Source organism: Atta cephalotes (assembly GCF_000143395.1).
Source record: "Atta cephalotes unplaced genomic scaffold scaffold00034, whole genome shotgun sequence".
In the NCBI taxonomy this organism is placed as follows: Eukaryota; Metazoa; Arthropoda; class Insecta; order Hymenoptera; family Formicidae; genus Atta; species Atta cephalotes.
In genome coordinates, this window is record NW_012130098.1 from 317,216 (window position 1) to 334,671 (window position 17,456).

The window sequence follows — 17,456 nt, forward strand, 5'->3', positions numbered from 1 at the left end:
TAAAAATGGCAGGAGTGAAATCCAAGAAACCAAGCTTTTTCTCGAAGTTATATCTGGCGTCATATAATCTCGGTCAGACTTTGGGGTACGTTTTGTCTTGTAAATAACAAAATAAAATCTGAAATTCTCTGAACTATTTTTATATAATTAATAACTTTTTAACACAATATTGTACACAATTTTTTATTACTCTGTTCTAGAATTTATTATAGAGTTTTCTTTATGTATTTTTTCTTCTTAAATTAATTTGGAAATAAATTTTCTTCTATTTCAGATGGAGTTATTTATTGTATCAGATTATACAATATTATCTTGAATCTTCCTCCTCAGATAATACCTTGTGGAATGAAACCAAGCTACCTGTAATCATTTTTCAAAATGCAGCTCTATTGGAGGTATTTGATCTTAGAACTTGGTTGAATATATGAGGCAGACAGATAATTAATTATTTGAAACCTTTAAGCCAAATATTGAGTTTTAGATTTTAAATTTGAAAATATATCAAATAATATATCAAATAATCCAAAAAAATATAATCCAAAAAAGTTGTTAAAATTAAGACTAAAATTTAATTAAAATTATTGATAAACACACTGAGATACAAATTTCATGAAATATTTTAGTAGATTAGAGACTATAAGTATTACCTAGTTTCTATACATTTATCTCTTAAAGTGTTGTTAATAATAAAGTGTGTTAATTATACATCGTTCATTATATAAAAACTTCCTATTTCAGATAATGCATGCAGGAATTGGGCTAGTACCATCCAATGTTTTAATCACATTGGCTCAAGTCTTCAGTCGTATCATGCTTGTAAACGGAGTTCTTCTGGCTACTCCTTATACATACGCTGCTTCGTCTCCAGGTCTTCCACTAGCTCTCATCGCATGGTCCATTACAGAAATCATTAGATACTCCTATTATTTCGTAAATCTTGTCTCTGATATTGTGCCACGTGTATTAGTCTGGCTGAGGTGAGTTTAATCTCTTCTACCATTTTAAATCTAAAATTACTTTCATATATATCGCATTAAATGGAAACATGCTTCTAGATATACTACATTCATCATACTATATCCATTGGGCGTGACTGGTGAACTATTGTGTTTATATACCGCTGTAAAATACGCCAACGCTAATCCTGACTCCTGGAGTTATGTTCTACCAAATAAATGGAATTTCACATTTAGCTATTTGTATCTCCTGATAGCAGTTATGCTATTTTACATTCCAGGTGAATATAAAAAGCGTATAAATACAAAAATAAATCGTAAAATTATGAATTCATAAAATTATATTTTTCACTGTAGGTTTTCCACCACTTTACTTGCACATGTTTGCACAAAGGCGGAAAATACTTAATCCTAGTGTTGCTGCGAAGAAAACTAATTAATTTAAATCTATATACATTTGTTGTATATTTTCATAATCATATTTATATGTACAAAAAAGGAATAGAGGGGGTTTATATGTTATTGAAAATCTGCATATAGTAAAATATTAAATACAAAAATATTTTATAAAAAGTATATATATTTTGCTGAAGTTACCAAGATTTTGATAATTTTTTATAGAAATAAGATTTCTAGTTTTGCTCTAATTCGATATCCGTTAAAAAAATTTATAAAAAAAATATTTGTTTACTAATTAAAATTTCTAATTCTATTATATGTATATTAAGTCTCAATCCAAATGTAATTTCCATTATCAAAAAGGTCAAGATCAATTGTAGGCAACTTTTTACTTGGAGTGCGTTCGAGGAGACGCTTTTATGTCATTCTATGCTTTATCATTTGTAGATATAAAACAAGGATAGAAGAATCCTATATTATCGATATAGCTTGAGTTGTGACAACAGATTTCTATAGTATATATAGAAGTCTATGATTGTGCCATAGCATATATGAACCGGAAAATAGGTTACGTTTTACCCCGAAAATATATTGAAGATTTAAAAAAAGTATTACATACAATTTGATTTCATTATTTCTTATCATAAGTTACGATATCGAATATTATCATACGATTTTTTAGATAGTTTGATAAAAATTTAATATTGAAAAAGAGAAGGTTTTCTATTAAACCGCATAACCTCGAAATTTTTGAAAAATTTATATTAATTTTCTTGTTTCAAATAAAAACAATGAAACTCACGGGGGTGTTATACAAGCAACATATAGGTAGACAACTTAAAAAATTGTGGTATGTGAAGCGAGAACGCAAAGTGAATGATACCAAAATAGAAAGACAATTGTCGAAATTGGGAATTGAAGTGAAGGATTCTTTAGAAATGATCAATCCAAAACAGGAATTTCCAAAGTACTTTTTTTCTATAAAGTTTTGCATTTTTTGCAAATTCTATACTAAGACATTAATTGTAAATTGTATTTTATATAAGGTTAAAGCTAGAATTTTTGAAGCCAAGACCAATAGTGTTTGATGAAACGCATCCCAACTGGAAAGCTAAAGCTTGCTTGGTATTTAAAGATAATAACGTTTTGCAAGAAGGATTTCATCAAGCACAGATATTGACGAACACTGTGTGTCTGTCGAACAGTTCTTCAAATTATATCCAAGATTTATTTCCAGATTTACCGGAACATGTGGACAACATAGTAAAAAGGTATATTAAATTATTTAATTTTAATTCTATACATATATATAAAATATTTCTTGCCATTGTAGGATAATTTATACTTCGAATATATTTGATGCTTATCAAGAAAAATTACCAAAGAGAAAAGATCCTGAAAGACCTGCATGGGTGTTTCCTAGAGATTATGGCATAACTAATCGTAGAAAAATGTTAGTTAAGAAATATTTAAGTATTATTTTTATACAATAAAAATATTTTTGCACATTTACACATTTATTTTTTGAATATTTTTGCAGGCAGAATTTGTCTAGGAAATTATTACAACTTTGCGAGTCCTTGTCGGGTCCAGAGATCGCACAGAAACGATGCATATTTTATAATGGAATCACAAAGTTAAACTTAGGTAGCTTAGCTATAGATAACTAAATATTGCAATATTTTAATATTGCATTCAACTTTTATTCAAATAAAAATGTTTCTTAGATAAGGAATCAGACCTTATTCAATTTACCCTAAGTTCAGATGTGACGGTCATGTCGACAAATCCTCTAAAACCAATAGAAAATTCTAACAGCAATATGGAAATAGATCTTCCGAATATGCAGCCACTGCATCACACCATTGGTTTGGACGAGACAAACTTCTACAAAACTGAGGATATATATCGTAAGTTTAATGCTGATTATTTTCAATATATATATATATATATATATACACAATATATTTCTAATATCATAAATATATTAACAGCTGTCAGTCCAACTATACCTTGGATAAATGTCCACACTATTTTTGTGCATTACGATCCTGTTCGTGTGAGAAATAAGACGGAATTACCTGTAACACAGAGTCAGATTTTTAGTCGCACTTTGATAAAAACGTACGTCGTGGCAGCATCTTGTGCACGGCAAAAGTTTGGCTCATCCGTGAAAAAACTACCAGAACCCGTGACTGTGCAATGCATTCAATCAGATGGAAAAAATTATCACTTTTTCGTATTTCAACTCAATTCGTTAGACGCCAATGATGTCAGTGTAAAGAATTTCTGGTATCCTTTATCGCCGTTGACGCTTTATGAAAAAGCTGAATATGATAATGCTAGACCAGTAGTCGAAGGATACAATCCAGAAGTATTCAGAAGAATATTTGCGTTTTACAGGAATGGAAGTTAAATAAAATCTGTTAAATTAAATAAAATTGTTAAAAGATTTTTTAATCTTTTTTATGAAGAATATTTTTATTTATATTAATAACATACTATTAATATATATCATGCCATCGTTATACAATGCTTAGAAGATTTTCAAAAAGCGTGCTTGGTTGCACATTCGGATTGATTTCTTTTGATTTTACGCGGAGACGATGATCCGATGGTGGTTTTATCAGAGTCTTCATAGAGGGATATGGTTTGGAATAAAAATATGTGTGACACAATGCCTGTAACAATAATTTCTTATTTTTATTTATGTTATGTCTATATCTTCTTTTGCTTTTTCTTTAATGAAATGCTATGAACAAAAATAATAGTCTAATAAAAATTACTAATAAAAAATCGAAGATAATAGAGATCTTATAACTCTGTGTTATATACCTCATTATCTATATGTCATTATATAATTTTGTATATTACCTGTTCAGCTGTGAGACGTTTCGACGAATTGTAAATCAAAATTTGCCTGATTAGATCAATAGCTTCCGGCTGAGCATCTTGAATAATATTTTCCCATGATGTGCTTTTGTGATAAGGAAAGGTGATTTTGTTGTAATCTGGTAACGAAGTTAATTCGGGCCAGGATTCGGATGTAGGAGAACCCAAATACTTCAGAACAATGGCCAATTGTTCAATATCAGTTTCACCCTGCAATTACAAGTAACAGAATACTGCTATATAAATTAATAATTTATTTCAATGAAAAAGGAATAATTTACTGGAAATAATGGGGAAGTGTTCAACATTTCACCAAATATGCAACCGATCGACCAAATATCGATCGCAGACGTGTAATAACGTGCTCCATAGAGTAGTTCCGGTGCTCGATACCATCGTGTAGCGACTTGATGTGAATACGGCTTTGTACCGTCCTTCCACATCAATCTGCTTAAGCCAAAATCCGCAATTTTCAAGATACCCTTCGCACTGATCAACAAATTTGCAGGTTTCAAATCCTAAAATGTGAAACTCTTTAACATTATATTAACATGTAAAAGATTCGGATTACATACATCTGAATCTAAATTATTTTTAAATAATTTTTAAATAAAAAGTTGTGTACCCTGTGCATTATATTTTTACCATGCACGTACGCTATGCCCTCCAACAACATTTTCATGTACGTTTTAATTTGTGCCAGCGTCAAAGATATCTCGAAGTCTCTTAATACTTCCCACAGACCTGTTGGCATGTATTCAAACACCATTATGAAGTCCAAACCATTTGGGAAAGCATCTAGTAGTTCCACTACCTGCAAACAAATGGTATAATGCATGTAAATTCGTTGAATTAATTCAGAAAATTACAGTAAATGCTTTAAATATAATTTTTTCTTGATTTGAAGAAAGCTAAAAAGATATCAGATGAAAGAAAGCTTACATAGGGATGCTTAAGTTGTTGCAGACTTTTTACTTCGCGTATGATTGATGTCGGTAGACCACCTTCGATCTTTTTAATCAGGATTTTCTTTAATGCTACTTCTTGATCTCGAGATGAGTCGTGGGCTTTCAGGACTATGCCTTGCGCTCCTTCACCGATTTGACCGTTGATAATATATTTGTCCATATTCTATTTTATTCAACAATTTATATTATTAAAATTACGAATAACAAATATTTTTTATTACTCTTGTATAAAAATAGTCGCATATATCAATCAGTATAAATATTATACACAATTAACTAGATAAAATAATTAAAGGTATATTTGTTAAATAATTAAAATATATAATCAAAATTATTTATTAATTTATTTATTGTTATTAATGATTATTATTGCAAATGTAATAATTAAATACATAATATTTTATATAAAATATAATCGAAACTTAATATACTTACTTTTCAAGATTTTTATTAAATATAAATACATGAAAAGAAGATTAACGTGATTATATGAACTAAAATATATCTTTTAAAAAGAAAATAATTATCGTTGTACGATATGATTATCCTGCAGCGTGGAATAAGCATGCTTTACAGTTTCTATGGTTACCATTGTGGTACACTGTATTATCATGCAATCGCTTCACAGCGCATGCGCGAATCTGTCAAAGATATCATATGTTTTATCATATTTCGTTAAGCAAATTTTGCAGTCAGATGCGAAAGTAATTTTTCTTTAATTAACAATCTAGGAAACGTTGACGATTGTGTTCAAGTTTAACTTTTTTTTCTGTAAACGATACATTTATACCTTAAGTTACATAAGAAAATATTAATTGTCCGTAATCGAGCCAAAACGTCGAATAACGATGAAACAACAGATAATTGATTCCAAAGCGAATCCTAGCTCAACCGGGGAAGCAGACGACTGTCTTTTCGAATATTTACACGCCGAGCTGGTCAATTATGTTTTGAGCAGATCATCTAATGCCGCGGGCACATCTAATGCTGCTTGTTCGTCTAATGCAGTGAGTAATCGATCATGACAAGAGTAACTCAGCAAACACCAAGTTACATGTAACGTACCTATTAATTATAATTTTCTACTCAACAATATAACTGTGATCTAATATATTATGTTATATTACAATTATATTATTGAGTAGGAAACTAAAACTAACAGGTACATATAACTTACTTTTGGCTGAGAATAGCCAAGTCCTGTTATTTACTAACAAAAGAATAAGAAAGAATCTTAAATTTTTTTTATTTTCAATAGGAAGGTGAGGAGGAGCTCTCGCGTTTAGAATGGATGGGATTTAGCGTCGGATATAGAATTATTGAACGACTGACGAGAGAGTGGAGTAGATTCAAAGATGAGTTAGACATGATCAAATTTATCTGCACAGACTTCTGGTCTAGCCTGTATCACAAACAAATCGATAATCTCAGAACTAACCATCACGGAGTGTACGTATTGCAAGACAATGCCTTTAGGTTGCTAGATAAAGTTGGTACGAGCAATAGTAAGCAGTACCTCAAGGAGAGCCCTCGTCTACTGGCTTTTACTTGTGGCCTTCTTCGAGGTAGTTTAGCGAATCTTGGCATTATTAGCACTGTCACAGCAGAAACTACTACGTTACCAAGCTGCAAGTTCCATGTTCAAGTTCAAAAGATTTAATAGTCATTCTGAGACTCGAGAAATAAGAAGGTACAGAGATAAAAAGGTATATAGTAAATCTCTTATGTGAAATGTAAAATATGACTAAATATTTATCGTACCATGACATACATATTTTTATTGTATTTAGTGGAAAAAATATATTAATATTCCCAGGGATTAAGTATTTTCTGATATTCTTATACAATGTTTATATCCATTTGTAAATTTTGCTCCGATCCCAAAATATAATGAAAAATAAAGAATTAATATATGTCTACATTCATACAACAATTTTCGTTTCACATTTTTTTTATTTTATTCGTCTGTATTTGCCTTTACATTTGCATTGATAAATATTCATAAAATTATTACAAAAGTAACTTAAATACTTAAATTGTATAAATGCCATATTGACAATTCATTATGTATTATGTAAATAATACATTCAATTTAGATAATATAAGAATAGTATCAAATACAATATTAAAAAGGAAGAAACTTCCTGACATAATTAATCTTAATTATCGAAACATACACAACACAGGTGACAATCTTGATCACATACAACATGGAACGGATTTTATGCTATACCATTATTTCGCGTTGCCATCATCATCCTTAGTAATAAAATCAAAAATTTCGTTTCGACTTACAAGTCCGATTAAAGCATCATGATCGTCTACAACTACGACATAAGATTCTTTTTCAAGAATACGCGACACTTTACCGATTGTCGTAGAAGCTGTGATCTTCGTAAACTGTTTAGTCATGATTTTCTCAGCGAAATCAGTTCCATTCACTGTACCGGATATTAAATGAGATAGAAGGGCATCCAATGTGATAACGCCTAATACTTTTGTTTCCTTCGCATCAGTTACTAACAATTGCTGAATGTTTTGATTAGAGGATTTCAAAAAATCCACAACATTTTGACATGACATCTCTCTTAATAATATATGCTTCTTTAGTGATAACTTTGATACTGGTAAGTTCCACCACTTTTTATTTGCTTCTGTTGAAGGTTTAGACACCTGAAAATAAATTGTAATTTAAGTAAATATTTAATATTTGCAATATATTTACGATATTCTAGATGTATAATTTATAACTTTACCAAAAAATCTCTAGCTTCCATCCATTGATCTGACACAAATTTAGTCATGTAATTTCTTATACTGTCCGGTAAGAGAACGACCAAACGTTTATCCGCAGGCAAGTCTTTGGCGACTTTCAACGCCGCCACGAGTGCCGCACCACTGCTACCGCCACACAACAATCCTTCTTCCCTAATTAATTCTCGCGCCGCTTTTAAAGATTCGTCGTCTTCAGTTTTGTGCCACTCATCAACCACTTTTCGATCTAAAACGGTAGGAATGAAGTCATAACCAATTCCTTCTACTTCATAGAAACCAACGCTGTTTTCATTCAATTCAGGTGGTTCCGCTAAAATGCTGCCTTTAGGATCTACTCCGATAATTTTTACACTAGGCGATAATTCCTTCAATTTTCTTCCAATTCCGGATATAGTGCCTCCAGTGCCAGCACCAAGTACCACATAATCTACATTGCCGTCGCATTGCTCCCAAATTTCTGTTGCAGTTTGGTCATAGTGCGCCAATGGATTACCAGGATTTGTATACTATGTAACATTTAATAGTATTTACATTAAAATAATAGTATTTACATAAAAATATAATTCATTAATTTAAGAATGTTTTAAAAAAGTTATTGAAATAAGGCACCTGATCTAAAACAATACTATTGGGTATTTCCTTTTGCAATTTTTGGGCAACACTGATATGCGCTTCCGGACTGTCCCAAGAAGCTTCAGTCGGTGTTCTAACTATATCTGCACCCAAAGCGCGAAGCACATAGACTTTTTCATTAGACATTTTCTCTGGCATTACGATGATGCATTTATAGCCCTTGACCACTGCGGCCATGGCTAAACCGATTCCAGTGTTTCCGCTTGTTGGTTCGATGATGGTATATCCCGGTTTTATTAGACCCTTTTCTTCTGCATCTGAGATCATTCTCTCCGCTATTCTGTCTTTGACAGATCCTCCGGGATTAAAGAATTCACATTTAACGTCTGTATAACATAGAAAAATTTTCTCATCAGATTTTTCTTATTAAAGAAAATTTCTATTCTATAAATAAAATATAATTAATATAATATCAAATTTGTACTAACACATTTCACATTTGATTCCATGAGCCTTGGGAATTTTATTAAGTCGAATGAGAGGTGTCTGGCCAATTGTACTTAAAATGTTTGGCAATATCTTTTTACGATTTGGAAACCTAGAAAATAACGCAAACATGCTATTATCATATCTGTTACATTAATATCTTACAATAACTATCTAAGTCATGTTTATTTGCATAGCCCATTACAGTTTATGGCAATATTTATGACAAGTTTTATGATGTTCTCTCTTTGTTTCATGTATGACAATGTAGTAATAACACATATTTGTATAGTTTACTGATAAATTTTGATATCTCAAAGCAGGTGAAATTTTTCTTCTGTTAAAATTAGCACAAGTTTGTAATGTATATCGTGCAATTACGAAAAGATGTGTAAATTGATTATATGGACAAAATTTTTTGTAAAGCTTTCAGTTATGACAAACTTACTTCGTTTGTTTCGTATGTGGTGAATTTTCTCCATTCACTTTATATGTACATTTAGATGGTCGGTCTGGCCGTATCAGTTCCATTATATAGCAGTCTTTTCCTTTGTTTATCAATCAAGTAAAAATTAGCTGTAATAAATTATAATAATATAAAAGATATTTAAAAAATCATTTATTTATATGATAGATATATATTACACACTACTGAATATAAAATCTTAGTGAACATAGATCGAAAATTCAACCGTTTCTGAGATATAAACATTTTTTTTGTATGTTCATCAATTCTTAATAGCTTCTACGTATCTCATATGATGTTTATCTCAATATTTATAAACGATATCCTAAATGTCTCCATTTAATTTCCACAAATACTTCATAATAAAAGATTTTAGGCAATTAGTTATAACTGTGTTCATCAAATCATCAAATAATATATACAGTTGATAACAAATGATTTATTGTCAGTGAAATTTTCTGTTATGAAATATAGGAATAAAATGATGAAATATGAATATAGGAATTAAATGACAACATTGTAGAAGCTAATAAGTCATCTGTAATGCTAACATACAAAAAAAATATTTATATCAGAAACGGTCAAGCTTATTTCGACCTATGTTCATTAAGATTATTTTATGCAGTATTGTATGTGTTATCTGTTATATATAAATGCTGAATGATTTTTTTACTCTTTATAATATAAATTATATCTCTCAGATATTTAAAAAGTTCCTTAAATTTATAAATACATCTTTTATAAATATCTTGAATATTTAAATGTGCATTTAAATATTATATATCTTAAATATTTTAAAAGATATCTTAAAGCTTATATGTATTTTCGTAAGTTTAACAGCGAGACATCAACGTGGCAGTAAATAAGTTTAACTTCTTTTGCAATTTTTTTTCTTGTTTTTCTTGCACAATTTAAGTTCAAAAATGTTTTACAGATAAAATTATAGAAGAAACTGTGATAACTCAGATAGCCGAATCTGACAAAACAGATTTGCAAAGTCTGTTACAAACTTTGTTGGTAAATACTTCGTCAGCAGAAATAATGAAATTTGCCACAAATATGATAGCAAATCGACTATGAAAAAAGCCGAGCAAACTCTACTATCTCGTGACTATTTAAATGATACACAATGATTTTAATTTACTTACCACTATTATCAGCGTTAATTGGTATTGAGATTAAATATTCTATAAAATTAGTATGCCGGTTCTTGCTAGATACAGAAGCACGCTTTATCACAGAACGCTAAGCTTGAAGTAAAATACAAATGTAAAATAAAAAGAGAAACAAATATAAGATTCAAAATATATTTAGGCTGTATAGTATATCACAATTGCGTTGTTGATCACAATGGATCCTAGACCAGAGTTGGACTGAAGTGCACTGAAAATCAACTCACATACACATGTTTATATCTCTTTTATCTCCCGACCTTGAATTCTATATACATGCTCACGTTCGACAGCTTGAATTTCAAGCTTCGTCATCGATAGTTGGTTATGTCGGCACTACCGATTATCCATTCGTAAAATTTATCTACAGCTGAATCTTCAAACATGCTATTTCCAGCTGATTTCCGTTGTATTGACTGTAACCCGAAATTACGTTGATAGCACGCGATCATGCCGCCGAAGAAGAACGCCGGTGCCGCGAAGTCCAGCAAGGGAAAATCCTCGGAGGAGAGCAGCGGCGGGAAGACAGAGAAAAAAGGAGGAACTTCGGTGAAGGTGAAGATGCATTTTAACATATTTGGAATTTATCTGATAGCGACATGTGTATCACATGTAATCGGTCTTTCAATGATTGATTACTCCAGTTACAAATGTATAAAAATAGATTTTTACTATTGATTGTTGTGTCATTTTCTTCATACATTTTTTCCCTGGGCACAGGTTAGACATATTTTGTGCGAGAAACAGTCCAAGATATTGGAGGCATTGGAGAAGTTGAAGACTGGTCAGAAATTCAATGAGGTTGCGGCAACATACAGCGAGGACAAAGCCAGATCTGGGGTAACATAAAGAATATATTTATATTCTTTGGATATGTGAATAATTAGAGAGAAAATGTATTATAAATCTTGTATTTTATTTATTATTTTAAAGGGTGATCTTGGTTGGATGACGCGAGGTTCCATGGTGGGACCTTTCCAAGATGCTGCCTTTGCATTACCAGTTTCTAGCCTGGGATCTCCGGTTTATACGGATCCACCAGTAAAAACGAAGTTCGGGTATCACATCATAATGGTGGAAGGTAAAAAGTAATCAAAAATAATTGCCAAAACTTTTTTAAACTCTTTTGTGAATATTTTGTCTTGTTACATATCTGATGGAGTAAATATATATTATATCATTTAGGTACTGATTTTTTAAATATCTGTGATATTTATTATAATAAGCATGTTTTGTATATCTTGAATTTTTACATGAAGAAAGTAATTCAGGGTAATTTAACCCAATAATACTTGCCATAAATTGATACATATAAAGTAAAATGATGTTTTTTAATAATAAATAAATTCGTCATATTATTCATTCATAAATTTATTGCTATCTGAATATATAATTAGTATAATATTTTAGGAATATATAATTTTTTATATAGAGTAAACTAATCTATAAATCTTGAACTGCAGTCTCTCTATTAAATATAATTTTCCATGTGTATCTATGATTATATCTAGTATATAATATAAATAGTGATATTTCCTGAAGTTAACATTCATAAAATTTTCATTAAATAATTCATGTTTTTTGGGTAAATGAGAGTATGGAAGTATTAAATACAATAAATAAGATGATATACTATTCAGTCGCTTCACTGGCGTGTCGTATAGATGCGCTTTTGAACGTTGTAATTTTATAGGTATGCTTAAATCTACTCAAACCAAGATAAAGTTGTCATTACTTAGTTTTTTTTTCCATTATATACGAATATTAGGATTGGTGAAGCGAACATATTTCAAAAGAGACTCGTTATCCTCGCAGACCCATGGTTTCTTGTGATGACATGCCACGTCGTGCCAATTCACTCCATCGTTGTAGAATTGATTGAGGATTGCAAGGCAATTTTCAGGAGCGCCTCCCTGAAGAGCCTCACGATTATCAGGTTGCGGTTTGCCAATACTAAAAATGTACATATTGTCCACAATAATTCTTGCGAGATGCATATATTATTGTTTTTATATCGTAGATATTTAAGAAAGTTGAGTATTAGACCCTGAGTATTGATATGCGTGTATATACAGAGATCATTACAGAACAGATAATAACAGGAATTTACACTGAATAGAAAAAGATCTAATCACAACCGTTCGACATCCTTGATCTCAATAATGAAAATAGCATTTGTACTCTCTTGGCATCTTGATATAAGCATTCTAAGAGGCATTATTTTCACATACAAAATTATAGGTTGATATATGCTATAAGAATGCGTTATACTGCAAATAATAAATCTTACCCGCCACTCTCAGACCAGTCATTTTGGCTACGATCGTTGGTCGGCGCGAGCTTCTGTAATTCGGCGGTCCAGAACCAGCCGTTGATGTGAAGGGGTTGTAGATCCGGCCGATCACAGCCTTTGAAATCACATAGACGACCGGAGGTCCAGATGTACTTTATGTTGTCTACAAGAGAAACGTTTCATTTCGTCATCCTTTGTTTTTGCTTTCATAAATACAACTTGCAGAATCATGCATACTTTGAACGATGTGACTCTTGATGAACTCGTTCTCGGCCGAGGTTTCCAACGAAACCAGGTCCATACAACGTTGTCGGCAGAAGTTTCTACCTGACAGCCAATCTACCTCCTGTCCAGTTGTCCTCGGATCGGCCCATGAGAAGTAATAACCTTTTCCATTGAATCGTCGATGGATGCTTCCTGTGAAAAACCGTAATTAGAAGATGAAGCAAATCAGATAGGCAATAAACAATAGGCCATAATCTTTATGAATATCTTTGAACGTGAGAGTTAACCGGGAAGAGCTGGAGATCTTTCGCTCATTCCCGGAGTGAAAGTTACGAAATTAGTGTCAGTCATGACGATGACCTCGAGGGACCACAGTCACGACCTAGACATTGGCACCAGTGTAGTATGCTGATTACATCGTCACTTTCTAAATAAAGAAAAAGAAAGTTTTTTATGAGGCGTGTCTTGGAACACGTCGATAGGCTACGCCTAATGAATGAATAATCGGTTATCTGAGTTCCGTACATACCACATTCTTTCGTCTTAGAAGTCTGAAAGCTTGACGATGTTCCATCAGACAGCTTTGTATTATGATTTAATTCTTCTATCATTAGATTTTTTTAATAAGATTTTTATATAGAATAGAGAAAATTCATCTTATTTTAATAAAGATGAAAAATTAATAAAAATAGACAACTAAGAAAATAATATACATATCATCAAGACGACAATCCAGGAGACATCAATCAGATTGTTTATATTTATAATACGAGATACAATTTTAATTAAAATTTTAATTAAAAGAGTCTTTCAACTTGTAAGTTAAAATTATTTCATTATCTTTAATAAAAATAGAATTTAAAAAACAGGAATGTAATTTAAATAAAATTTAATCTTTTTTTGGAATTGATAAATCTTTTATTACGAATTATCTTGATTAATAATATAGCTTATCAGAATCTAGGAAGCGGAAGTTTCTCAAAAGATTTCTTATTCCTGATCAAAATCTGAGAATCGGTTCCAAAAGAGTTCAAGATTATATTCTTGGAAAAGAGGAAAATTTGATTGATAAATCGTTTATCTACGAATTATCTTTGTTTACAATATAGCTTATAAGAACCTGAGAACTGATTTCCAAAAGATTTTCCATTCCAAAATAGATAAGCATGAATATTCTAACAATGATATATTATCACCATTTCGATCCAATCAAAAAATGATGAAAATGCCAACTGACATTCCGTACTACTTACGACGAGGACGAGAACATTTCCAATTCAAATGCGTTCGGGTTACACTGCTGTCCGTGTCATCGTCACACTTTCTATAACGAGCGTGAACCCAGAAAGACGCGAGGTATAAGGCTGGATGGGCACGTATAATTAGCGATAGTGTTAACTAACGATAGACGTCGATGTAAGAGGACGCGTTGGACGGGGATGGCTGAAGAGTCGAGAGTTAAACAATGACCTCGAAGCGGACTGAGGTAGAGTAGGAAGTAAAAAATCAAAGTAGGAGGAGAATTTCGTCATAGGATTATAGGTCACGGCCTCTCTTTAATAACAAATATTGAAAATACTTTCTCTAGTTCGAGGTTTTCTTGGATAAACAATCAATTGTCGAGGAAAACAGGAATAAGGAAGACTCTCTCCAGCGTGGATCTTTAAGCATCGCGGGAACATATTACTTATCTTAGTAGAAGATCAACAAAGGTTCTCTAAATGATGATTTCTATGATCAATCTAATAGCATAAAATTAATAATGGCAATAGCAATTTCCTTTGTCAGCCAAGAATAATAATAACAGTATTAAATTAATTACTTTTAATATTAAACAATATTTTTAAAAATTAATTTTACATTTTTTCTTCATTTCTCTCTTTCTCATTTCTAAACAATATAGAAATTTAAAGATACAAAGGATAATTAAAAAATTTTAAATGTTTTTAGAAGTTATTTTCATGTTCCTTAGCTAGATTAAAATAATGACATAAATGTGTAAAAAGTAAGCGATATAATTTAATTAGGTATTTATTATTTTGATACACTAGCTATATATAATAATTTTATAATTTCTTTCTTTTAGATCAAAAAACTGCAAATAATATGGTCAAACCGTCTTATATCTTTTGTTATGAAATTTATGTTATATAAATGTTTCCGCTATAAAAAAAATTTGCGTTGACTTTTATACTCCTCTTTTAATAATATTGACAATAATAAATATGAGACTTACTCTGCGCGCAAAGTGCTGGATTCGGTGATTCTAGAATTCGACCGCTGGGTTGTGGTTGAAATTGGGCAGAGGACAACGTCACCAAAGCAATAAGAAGTACGAATGTTATCATTTTTCTTCTTTTTACGCCACGGTCACTAAAGAAATATGAAATTAATGTGCATGAACATAATTTCCATGATCTGTTCTAATTTAAAGAAATTTATTTTTAGCCTATTGTGATCATTAGTGCTTTCTTCGTTATCTATGGATTTACATAAATGTCCGAACTTTCATGAAGAAGCAACTCTTAAACCGGTTTCGTGATGCCAATATTATACAGGGTGGTACCTTACGCTCAATCTTTTTTTTGTGTGACAAATATTTCAACTAGTGCCAGTTTTTAATCTTTCTTGCAAATAATAATATTAAAATATAATATCGATTATACAAAATCCATTCGCAATAATTTTACTGAATGTTAGTAAATAAATATTGCAATTTTTTAAATATTAATTACATTGATTAAAATTACTTTGTAATAATTTAATTAATTCGTAATAATTTGAAATTTAACATTTAATATTTTACATAGAATGATGTAATCTTGATATAATCTAACTTCTTACTATAAATCATCAAAATATAATCTTAACTGCATAACATTCACATATTAAATTAATTTACTACGATCAGCCTGCGATCGAGTGTTTTCTTTGTTAAACTTACCTTTTTTTTTGTAATCGATTTTCTTGTAATCGATGATTGAACAGTTGAATATCTCCACCAAAGAACGTTAAAAGGACGAATATTCACTGATGTTGTCTTGCAGACGTTCTGCAAAGAACTGCAATACTTTCTTGGCAGGCACCCCTATATATACACAAGGAGGACACGTCGTGTCAGTACTTTTACCACCCGCTGAATAACGTTTTCGAGAGACGGGTCTCGCCCATCACGAAGACTTTGACGCTGTACGTTTCGTGAACTGCTCGTTCCCTCTTTCTTTCCCTCTTCTGTAAGGAGAACCGTGCTTGGGCGTGGAGACGTGTTTCCAATGATATTTCAAGTGATGCTCAAAAACTCTTCCGTCCTCGATGCGGAAAGGATCTTTTCTCCAAAAAATATGGAATATTGGAAGAATTCTGCCTTAAAGAAAAAAAAAACTTTCCTTCCATTATTGTGGCAGCAATTGGACATGAAAGCGGACAATATACGCGTGATGACATTTGGATTGCAGAATATACTCCTAAAAATAAAATGAATAGAATAGTTATTGCAACCACGAAGAGATTTAAAACCCAGAACCATTACATGCATCATTTGAATTTAATATGGTTCTAATTCCGAGTTCTTTGCGCCTTACAATAATTTCTAAAACACACAATTATTCGGATGTCCGCTTTCGATTTTCACTTATTTGCTATTGTTAATTAAACTGTGAATAATTATTCATATTGAATATAGTCAATATTTAGTGAATGTATGCAAAGTTGGCGTATATATTGATCATATCGTTTGGAAACGCTTTAAGACCGCAATAATTTTTTTCATGTTACTGTGTTTATCCATTTATAATCATAAGTGATTCATAGATTTTTATTCATATTGAATTCTAATCCGTAGCCAAAATTGCTCCATCACATCAGGTTTAGATAGAGATATTTTAATTTAAAAATGCCTGAAATAAGCCTTTTTGACTTTTAGAATATCTCGGAAACTTGACGTAATGGAGCAATTTAGCTACGGATTTGGTTTTAGCATGCTGAAAACTTTCAGGATTATATGGCATACTGCCATTTTTGGATAAAAAAAATGTTTTTTTGTAGGCTTGTATAATTAATTGGTTATTTCTCATCACATTAGCTATGTTCAGCAGAGAAAATTAATCTGCAGTTTAGCGATTCTTTAATATGATTCTTGCCTTTAGTTCTTTCCAAAATCCAAGTATACAGGAACCAATTATATTAAAGAATCACTAAGTGTTAATTGATGATATAATTTTTTCCGCAGCCATAATTTCCCAATCCAATAAA

At 31.2% G+C, this 17,456-nt stretch overlaps 7 protein-coding genes across 7 annotated transcripts; 4 read left to right on the forward strand and 3 right to left on the reverse strand.

Moving 5' to 3' along the window:
- The first annotated feature begins 5 nt into the window (after window positions 1-5).
- On the forward strand, window positions 6-1,558 carry LOC105621482 (very-long-chain (3R)-3-hydroxyacyl-CoA dehydratase 2). Its single transcript, XM_012202950.1, has 5 exons — window positions 6-85; window positions 275-395; window positions 739-977; window positions 1,056-1,237; window positions 1,314-1,558. The coding sequence occupies exons 1-5, from the start codon at window positions 6-8 to the stop codon at window positions 1,394-1,396; spliced, it is 705 nt and encodes a 234-aa protein (XP_012058340.1). The 3' UTR covers window positions 1,397-1,558.
- A 588-nt stretch (window positions 1,559-2,146) lies between these two features.
- LOC105621554 (39S ribosomal protein L37, mitochondrial) lies at window positions 2,147-3,771 on the forward strand. Its single transcript, XM_012203027.1, has 6 exons — window positions 2,147-2,322; window positions 2,402-2,626; window positions 2,689-2,808; window positions 2,896-3,002; window positions 3,083-3,265; window positions 3,350-3,771. Exons 1-6 carry the CDS (start codon window positions 2,147-2,149, stop codon window positions 3,769-3,771), a joined length of 1,233 nt encoding a protein of 410 aa, XP_012058417.1.
- A 109-nt stretch (window positions 3,772-3,880) lies between these two features.
- Window positions 3,881-5,375, reverse strand: LOC105621483 (cyclin-dependent kinase 20). The gene is made up of 5 exons (XM_012202951.1): window positions 5,190-5,375; window positions 4,873-5,061; window positions 4,529-4,765; window positions 4,230-4,457; window positions 3,881-4,036 (listed from the first exon to the last, which is right to left on the reverse strand). Exons 1-5 carry the CDS (start codon window positions 5,373-5,375, stop codon window positions 3,881-3,883), a joined length of 996 nt encoding a protein of 331 aa, XP_012058341.1.
- Window positions 5,376-6,063: 688 nt separating this feature from the next.
- On the forward strand, window positions 6,064-6,875 carry LOC105621484 (trafficking protein particle complex subunit 6B). Its single transcript, XM_012202952.1, has 2 exons — window positions 6,064-6,222; window positions 6,474-6,875. The coding sequence occupies exons 1-2, from the start codon at window positions 6,064-6,066 to the stop codon at window positions 6,873-6,875; spliced, it is 561 nt and encodes a 186-aa protein (XP_012058342.1).
- A 575-nt stretch (window positions 6,876-7,450) lies between these two features.
- On the reverse strand, window positions 7,451-9,580 carry LOC105621555 (cystathionine beta-synthase). The gene is made up of 5 exons (XM_012203028.1): window positions 9,498-9,580; window positions 9,052-9,161; window positions 8,600-8,949; window positions 7,972-8,496; window positions 7,451-7,888 (listed from the first exon to the last, which is right to left on the reverse strand). The coding sequence occupies exons 1-5, from the start codon at window positions 9,578-9,580 to the stop codon at window positions 7,451-7,453; spliced, it is 1,506 nt and encodes a 501-aa protein (XP_012058418.1).
- Window positions 9,581-11,137: 1,557 nt separating this feature from the next.
- On the forward strand, window positions 11,138-12,034 carry LOC105621485 (peptidyl-prolyl cis-trans isomerase NIMA-interacting 4). The gene is made up of 3 exons (XM_012202953.1): window positions 11,138-11,242; window positions 11,408-11,527; window positions 11,621-12,034. Exons 1-3 carry the CDS (start codon window positions 11,138-11,140, stop codon window positions 11,777-11,779), a joined length of 384 nt encoding a protein of 127 aa, XP_012058343.1. The 3' UTR covers window positions 11,780-12,034.
- A 404-nt stretch (window positions 12,035-12,438) lies between these two features.
- LOC105621486 lies at window positions 12,439-15,553 on the reverse strand. Its single transcript, XM_012202954.1, has 4 exons — window positions 15,442-15,553; window positions 13,218-13,397; window positions 12,978-13,143; window positions 12,439-12,640 (listed from the first exon to the last, which is right to left on the reverse strand). The coding sequence occupies exons 1-4, from the start codon at window positions 15,551-15,553 to the stop codon at window positions 12,439-12,441; spliced, it is 660 nt and encodes a 219-aa protein (XP_012058344.1).
- Between the last annotated feature and the right edge of the window lie 1,903 nt (window positions 15,554-17,456).